Source organism: Alnus glutinosa, chromosome 3 (assembly GCF_958979055.1).
Source record: "Alnus glutinosa chromosome 3, dhAlnGlut1.1, whole genome shotgun sequence".
NCBI classification, from domain to species: domain Eukaryota; kingdom Viridiplantae; phylum Streptophyta; class Magnoliopsida; order Fagales; family Betulaceae; genus Alnus; species Alnus glutinosa.
The window spans coordinates 25,310,487-25,319,182 of NC_084888.1; the positions used below are offsets into that span (position 1 = coordinate 25,310,487).

Consider the following 8,696-nt stretch of genomic DNA (forward strand, 5'->3'; position numbering starts at 1 on the left):
TCGCTACATCATGTGAATGGTCACGAGTATGAAAAAAGAAGGAAATCCCTAGTGCATTAAACTATACACTTCAAATCATCGCATAATCAGTCTAATTAAAGGTCTCCAACATTAAATAATTTACTTTTTTTTTTCTGTCTCCGTGGACCCGGCCAGAAAAAGAGAGCTACCTGCTGTTGCTTCAATTGAATATCCATTTAAGGAAACATGCTACAAAGGGACTCATCTTTAACATATAACCATGATCTTGATCTTAATTATTAAGAGGATATAAAGCTGAATGATCGATGCACGTAAAATATTTTGCTAGAGACATGCTATTTGTTCTCTTCATTGCTCCTCCTAGCTCCCGTCCTGTTCTTCTCTCTTTGTGAGTTCTACAAATTCAATAAGAAATTTATAAGAAGAAAACAGGAGAGGACCAGTGAAAAAAAAAAAATAAATAAAAAAAAATTCATTTCTCAAATATTTATCAGCTATATAACTTGGGTTAATTACTAAATAAAACCCCTAAAATGTATGTACTTGCATTGAATTTAATCCATGAGTGTTTCCTAATATTTACCCAACAAGAATTAATTCCCCCAATACAAACACAGACTTCAATAAATAAATACATATTCTTGGTTTTTTCTGCCTTTTGATAGACATTTGCCTTTATAAAGAGCCATAAATCCCCGAAGTTGAAGTTGAAGTTGAAAAACCCCCGGAAATTACAAGAAAAATGGATTCGTTTGTTATTGCCTTTTAGAATATTTTTTTTATATAACATAAATGTGAAAGTAATTTTGAGTATTTTGTGTTTGTTGATATTTTTCTTTCTTAATTTATTGCTAAAAAAACAAAAGGTACTCATAAAAATCATTGGCGAACGAGATGGTAATTTCACTATGTAGGATAGCCATTCCATGCATGGATGTTCTTAGAACAAGAACATCATTCATTACCTTTTGATCGAAGCAAGCCAAAATAATATCACCTACAACTAGTCCAATGAGACTTTTGGTTACAATAACACGATAATTGGTCGGGGACAAGAAATTAACCCATCATGATAATTGGCATGTGTAGTGGGTCATATGTGTTCTGTTGTATTAAAAAAGGATTAGAGATGGATGATGCTTCTTATATCTACTTAATTAAAGATCGAATTAGCATAATTCAGAGTTTAATTTGTAACTCGATCGGAACTGAAATGCATCACACATATAATTGCAAACAAAACTTGCCCTTAATGATTGAGTGAATGACCAATCAAATCAAATCCTAAATATGGTAAAAAACTTGACCACTCGATCTGTAGAAGTCTAAATTTTTGATATTCAAGTTCGTACACGACGTCCCTAGGCTCACATTCCTTGTCTGCCTTTACTTCAATTGTGATTAAGACCGTCAAATTGAACGAAGACACGTGGCAAGTCCTACATGTACTCTCTAGCTTCCATGATAGTTTTGTACGTACTTTCGTTGATGAGTCTATAACCACAATACATTGAAAGGAATCAAAGCACTTTAGATAGGTTAGGCAAATATTTTTTCTCTATTTTCATTTTTTTTTTTCTAAAAAACTCAACTTCCAAATATTCAAACTTTTTTTTTTTTTTTTTCCCACTTTTTATATCAAATCAATGACTTTTTATTATAATTCAAACAAAAATACCCGCTACAAAATAAAACTTTAAATTTTGTTTTTTTCTAAAAAAAAATGTAAAATAGGGGTTTGGGAGGTGGCTATTGGTGGCCTGCGAGCCACCTTGATGTGGCTCACCGCCTTCCCCATGGGCTGGGGGTGGCCATATGCCACCTTTAGTCACATGATCTAGGGTGGCTGTGGGCCACCTCAGAGCAGGAGGTTGGTGGCAAGCCACCCCCAGAAGTGGCGCCAATCACCTCTAGGGTGGCTTGCGGGCCACCCTAGAGCAGGCTAAGGGTGGCCTATGGGGTTCGCCGCACGGCCACCTCATAGGCCAAGTGTGGCACACTAGCTACCCACCTTTGGGAGTAGCTTATTGCCAACCCCTTGCTTTGGGGTGGCCCATGAGGGTGGCATGCGACCACCGCAGACCCACGAGGGACGCAGCGAGCCACCCGGCCAGAGGTGGTGCCGGCCAACTCTGGGGGTAACTCATAGGCCACCCGCCCACCCCCTCTCCAAAGAGGGTGGCTGCCAGGTTTTCATTTTTTTAATAAAATAAAATAAAATAAAATAAGGAAAAAGGAAATTTAAAGTTTTTATTTTTTAATTTATATATATATTTTTAGTAAGTGTGAAATGTGTCATGTTTTTATTGGACTGACGTGGCAAACTAGAGGTTTTTGTTAAGTTTGTGGATGAAAAACGACTTTAGAGAATAATCTGTAATTTTCACCTACCACAATGGCCTTATAATTATTTTTTACATTACAGAGAGTGATTTGTAATTTAGGTCAACCACATAAACTAATTGTTCAATTTTCTCTATATTTAATAATGTTAGTTTCGATAGTGATGAGATGATTGAGACTTGTGAGTGGGCCGGGGTAATAATAGTAGTGGTGGTGGAAGAGGAAGGAGTGGTTTGGGAGGTAAATGATTGAGTGGAAGAAACCATAAAGGTCGTTAATTACTTTTTAAGTGGCTCTGATACCATATAAGAATAATACTAATTATTAATCTGTTATATTCAACCGTTCCTATACTATAAGTTCGAGTTATATTTATAACAATTTAATTACGAGAGATGAACCTTATCAGTATACACATTAAACATGTTCGTTGGAAATTAATATGTTTGAAACTGTTAACAATATTTCTCTGCGTCAACTTAGAAGTAGTGATGAATTCTATCTTTTTTAACCAACATGATGAGCATAAAAGTGATCCAATCATCAAATGCATCACTGATCCAACTATGGCGGAGGCTTTTGCGGCATGCAAGGCTGAGTTTTTGGCAAAGATTTGAGTCTTCACAATATCATTTTGGATGGTAATGTGAATTTGATTGATGATTCGAAGAAAATTGTACATACTCTCCAATAATAGCATGTGTTGCATACAATGGGAGAAGCAAACAAGACAGCCTATCTTTTGACAAAAGTGGCTCGATCTCCAACAATTTACAGAGAAAATTTGGATGGAAAAATATTCTGGCCTTGGTTTCTTGGTGAGATTGTAATTTCAAATAGGTGTATATAATTTGATAGTTTTTAACGAAAGCCTGAAATTTCACTTTAAATAAAAAAATAAAATAAAATAAAGTTAATTACTGTTAATTACTTTGTTGAAGCAACTGTACTTGTCTTATTGTCTGTCTTACTAGTTAATCATTTCTGTAGGACAGAACAAAAAGAAGCCTTATCCCATGACATTTTTTAATTCCTAACCTTTACAATATGTTTTTTAACCAAATTGAATAGGAGTAAATGTCAGCATCCGCGACGACGTCCAACATGCTAAATAACAGCAGACGCATTTTAAGAAGGAAGGAAAATAATGCCATCCAATATGGTTTAAACAGAAAGAATCTGGCCTTTTATCATGCAATATTCTAGATTAAAATCATTGTTTGTGCAACAAGAAAGTTAAAACAAAGTGGTATATTCCAATTTTAGCTATGTCTACAGCTTTCGATATTACTTACTTTAAATACTATTTCGTGCTTTTCTATAAAGTTCTTAATCAGACGTGGGGGAAGCATATTCTAGCTGGCTAGGTGGATTTCGATTCTGTTTAAGGACTTGACGTATTGAGTTTTGCAATTAATTAGAATCTACTCTTGCATATATAATCACACACACACACACATATTCATGTTATAATATATATAATTAATAGACATGCCTCTTAAATATATACTTGCAATACCTAGCAAAAACACACACATGCACCCCCAAATAACACAATAAACTAAATTTCATAAAATGTATCGTTTGAAAGTGCATTTGTAAACCGTAGAAATTAATATTTGTGTTTTTAAATTTTTGATAGGGCTAAATTACGATTTTAAAGATTTTCACAATAACTTCGATCATATTTGTTGACGTGTTGTGTTTTAAGTGTAGTTGGCATGAAAAATCACTTAAAACACGTCACATCAACAACTACCGGTATAAAGTGATTAATGCTAAAAGGAGTATCACCTATGTCCTTTTTAAATCCTCCCAAAATTGAGAATAGTTTTAAAATCAATATTGGATGTGTACGTGATAGATCATTATTGAATTATAAAAGCTACATCAACTTTGGAGGAATTCAAGAATGACATAAATCTTCCATTTTTAGCATTACTCGTATAAATGTAGCTTATGTACAAATATAGGGTGAAGAGTACCATTCCTCTAACAATGTTAAAGTTGAAGTTACACACACTTCAAACATAATGGGCAAGCTAGTGGCAACAATATTTAAATAATAATAATAAAAAAATTGGCAACAATATCGATCTACAGGCACATGCAACTATCCAAGTTCAAATGTTTCAGACTTTTGTTTTAAATAATTTTTTTCCTTTATTTTTTTTTTTTGGAATAATGTATCTATTTTAAATGAGATCCCCTTCTATAAGGATTGGCTGTAAAAGTGATGTTTTACAGCCTTCACTCAAACTTTACTACATCAACCAAAACCACCATATAGAATAGGGATGAAAGCAGTCAATCCTTCACCTAATTGGCATATTTTCATCTTTTTCCTTCTTGGTCTAGCCGGATATGAACATCCCGGCCATACTCAACCACCGGCAACTGCAACGCCGACCATTGGAACTCGTCACCAACACCCACTGGAGGAGCACTGCCACACCGTCCTGCTCAACCACTGGGATAACGCCAACCACCGCAAGCAGCACTGCAATTAATTACTCCTACTACAAATAGCTTCAAAACCCTTGCTAATTAGGAACAAATTTCACAAAAATTCAGCACGATGATCATCAACAACCTAAAGCATTGTTTAGTAGCCACCGCTGGAGCACAAAACAACAAGAGCAAGATCTGGAAACTCACTCATAGAAAGATCAAACGGTGTCGTACCTGTCCAGGAGTGATCGGACCAACGATCACCATTTTTGCAAGGAAAACTAAACGAAGCCACCCACCAGAGGTTTGGCTAGATCTGGGCAAGATCCGTGATCTCAGATCCGGCTAGAAACCCACGCACACCAGCGTGGGTTTGTTGGGTCTGGGTGTGTGGGTTTCCGACGATGTCAGGAGCTTGCCTGTGGTTGGGGTCTGGGTCAAGGTCGAGAGCTCGCTTCACACCACCAGTGGTTGGTGGTCAGGGTCGGGGTCGGGATCTATCGCCGGAAGGATCTCTCATTCTCTGGTGAACAAAAAATATTGGGATTCAAACAAGTAAGTTGGAACAGAGTAGGCCGGCTGGGAAAAGATAGGGTATTTTGCTATTTATTGTATCTTTTTTTTTTTTTTTTTGTATTTTTTGGTATGTATGAGTTGTCCACTTCTAATTGGTTGCTGTAAAATAAGGGTTTTACAGCCTATTCTTATTGAAGGTATTCTCATTTTAAATATGTAAGATGATTTTCCCCACTTCTTTGAGTAAGTTAAATTTCCAAATTAATAATATGACATTTCTCCACCGAAGGGCGAAGATATATATATATACAATAATGTTCGTAGGATCCACCAGCGCACCCAAGGAAATTGGGTTTTTGGTCGGTTTTTACTATGCAGCTAAAAAATGTTAACCTCAAATCATTGTTGCTGGAAACCGTTTTTAACGGCCCGACCTCCCCATGTTTGTGCCACGTGAACTATATATGCATGTAGAATGAGTTGTAGCCCTGTGCTCACGAGCCATGTCCCATGAATGAGGGTCATCTGATCAGGCAAGGGGCAGCCCATGTCCTGTACGAGTATGATGGTCATTTTATGGGGGAAGATAGGGTGGCATCAGCTGCATATATATGACGTAATAATCCTGTTTTTTTTTCTTTTTCTTTCGTAACTACTCTGGCAACCACACAAAGAAAAAGAAATAAAAAATTCGAGCATTCGAACTTCTTGTCTATGGATAAAAAGGAAGAAAAGTGAAGGAGACAGTGGAAGGATTTTAAATCAAAGAACACCCCATTGTCTAATGCTTTAGTAACACTAACCATCCCCCCCCCCCCTAGAAATGTTAAAAGTACGAAAGAATTGGTGGTGTTTGGGAGCCCACTAGAGTCATACAGGGCAGAAGGAAACAAATCTAACCGCAAAATACCAAAAGAAACTTTACTTCTTTTTTTTTTGGGGAGGGGAGGGGGGGGGGGGTTTGGGAGGACCAAAATGCCCTTTAGTGTGTCTTTCCGGCCAATTCAATTCCTTCATGGTAAGGGATCCCAAGGAAAGCCCCAATTAAGTTGGTTGAGCCCCGCGCCCCAGGGCAGAGAGGCACAATACAGCCAACAGAAGTTTCACTAATATCGAAAGGGCAAGTTGGGAAGGCTATTTTAAAGATCGAGATTAGGACAGAAAATAAAGGTCGGTATTGTCTTATAGTTTAGAGGGATTAGGATGGAGGAAGATGGCGGGGGTGTTGATTTAGATGTTTTTCTACTTGAGGACAAGACAAGGGCACATGGAGAGGAGGAGGACCCTTCCTCTCCTTTGGTGTATTTTGAGAGGTTGAGATTAAGAGATAGATACCTTTGGTTGAGTTATAATAAAATAGTGTTTTGTAGAGGACAATATGGTCCTTTCGTTGTTTTTTCTTTCTTTTGTCCAATTACAAAACACTTGCTCTCCTTTCATTTCTTGTCCCCTTCTATCGACACTCCACAGCACCACTCAACCCTCTAAGAAATGAAACTACCACTTCCTCCAACACACACACACTCTCAAATCTCACGCAACTTGTCCAAAGCACACTTCCTCTCTCTATATAAACTCCCCCCACAAACCCATCATCTTGTCATCAAAGCTTCCTATTGATTATCCTATGTTATATCTCTCAAAACTTGGAGCAAATAATTCTCCCTCTCTCTCTCTCTCTCTCTCTTGCCAATATCTGATCTCTACAAGCACAAAAAATGCCTTCAAGACTATCAGATGCCTTTAGAGCCCACCCTGTCGACGACCTATACCACAAACATATTGACTTTAACACACTACGGGAGTTACCTGACTCGCACGCATGGACACAACTAGAAGAGCACACATCCGGCGGCGAATCATTTGGCTCAGAGACCGTGCCGGTTGTCGATCTCAATGACCCAAATGCCCTTACGCTAATAGGCCATGCATGCAAAACTTGGGGTGTTTTCCAAGTTAAAAACCATGGGGTTTCTAAGAAATTTCTTGATGACATTGAGGGTGCTGGCCGGAGCCTTTTCTCTCTACCCGCCCAGCAGAAGCTCAAAGCTGCTCGTTCTCCCGATGGCGTCTCCGGGTATGGCCTGGCGAGGATCTCTTCCTTTTTCCCAAAGCTTATGTGGTCGGAGGGGTATACTATTGTAGGGTCGCCACTTGAACAATTTCGCCAACTTTGGCCCCAAGATTACAGCAAATTCTGGTACGGTCACACATGCTCATGCACGTGTAAAAGCGCATTGTCGTTTGCTTTTCACGGTCTTGTGTGTGTGGGGATACATAAAACCCATTTTCTTTTCTTAATGCAATTAGCAAAGATTACAATGAGAGCTATGGACCCACAAAAAAGATATGTGGTGATAATATCAAGAAAACCGAATCTGAATATCCATAAATGTTTGTTATCATTTTTTTTTTTTTATTTACATTTTTTTTTTCTGGTGTTTTTTCCTTTTGATTTCAGTGACATAGTCGAAGATTATGAGAGAGAGATGAAAAGGCTTGCAGGGAGGCTTATGTGGCTAATGCTAGGCTCATTGGGCATATCCAAGGAAGATATCAAATGGGCAGGCCCAAAAGGTCAGTTCAAAAGGGCGTCTGCTGCCTTGCAATTGAATTCCTACCCAGCATGTCCTGACCCCGACCGAGCCATGGGTCTAGCCGCCCACACCGACTCCACCCTCCTCACGATTCTCCACCAAAACAACACCAGTGGCTTGCAGGTTCTCCGGGAGGGAACAGGGTGGGTCACTGTTCCACCACTTCCGGGCGCACTTGTGGTCAACGTAGGCGACCTCCTCCACATATTATCCAACGGGTTGTACCCGAGTGTGCTCCACCGTGCCGTGGTGAACAGAACCCGTTACCGTATATCCATTGCTTATCTCTACGGACCACCCGCCAGTGTGAAAATCTCACCCGTCCAAAAACTGTTGGGCCCAAGGAACCCCCCGCTCTACAGACCAGTCACTTGGAATGAGTATCTTGGCACCAAGGCGAAGCATTTCAACAAGGCACTCTCATCCGTCCGCCATGGATTGGTTGATGCAAACGATCACAATAGCGTGCAAGTTGGCTAGCTAGAAATTAAATAAATTTTCAATTTTTAATATTTTTTTTTATGATTATTATTTTTTATGATTATTATTTATATATCCATTTGGGTTTTTCCCCTATTGTCAAATTTGGCCATGCTATTGGTAATCTCTTTTCTTTGGGTGCAAACAAAAGAGTGTGTGGTATGTTTTGTCTGTGGGTTGAAACTTGAAAGAGATAGAGCGGAATTTTTGCCCAACTTCAATATTGAAAGTAAAGGACACATGACTCGACATCTTTCTTTCGCGGATATGAACGACTGAAGACACCCCCTCCAACGATTAAATTTTAATTTAGATGAAGCTTGTAGA

At 38.6% G+C, this 8,696-nt stretch overlaps 1 protein-coding gene across 1 annotated transcript; it reads left to right on the plus strand.

Annotated features, from left to right (window-relative positions):
• Nucleotides 1-6,755: 6,755 nt before the first annotated feature.
• Nucleotides 6,756-8,465, plus strand: LOC133864131 (gibberellin 3-beta-dioxygenase 1-like). Its single transcript, XM_062300361.1, has 2 exons — nucleotides 6,756-7,492; nucleotides 7,754-8,465. Exons 1-2 carry the CDS (start codon nucleotides 7,011-7,013, stop codon nucleotides 8,367-8,369), a joined length of 1,098 nt encoding a protein of 365 aa, XP_062156345.1. The 5' UTR covers nucleotides 6,756-7,010; the 3' UTR covers nucleotides 8,370-8,465.
• Nucleotides 8,466-8,696: the final 231 nt, after the last annotated feature.

What these genes read in the sequence shown, in the direction of transcription:
- LOC133864131 (XM_062300361.1), top strand. Translation starts at nt 7,011, where the DNA reads ATGCCTTCAAGACTATCAGATGCCTTTAGAGCCCACCCTGTCGACGAC. An exon ending in CAAGATTACAGCAAATTCTG is followed by an intron (nt 7,493 to 7,753) that starts GTACGGTCACAC and finishes TTTTGATTTCAG; the next exon opens with TGACATAGTCGAAGATTATG.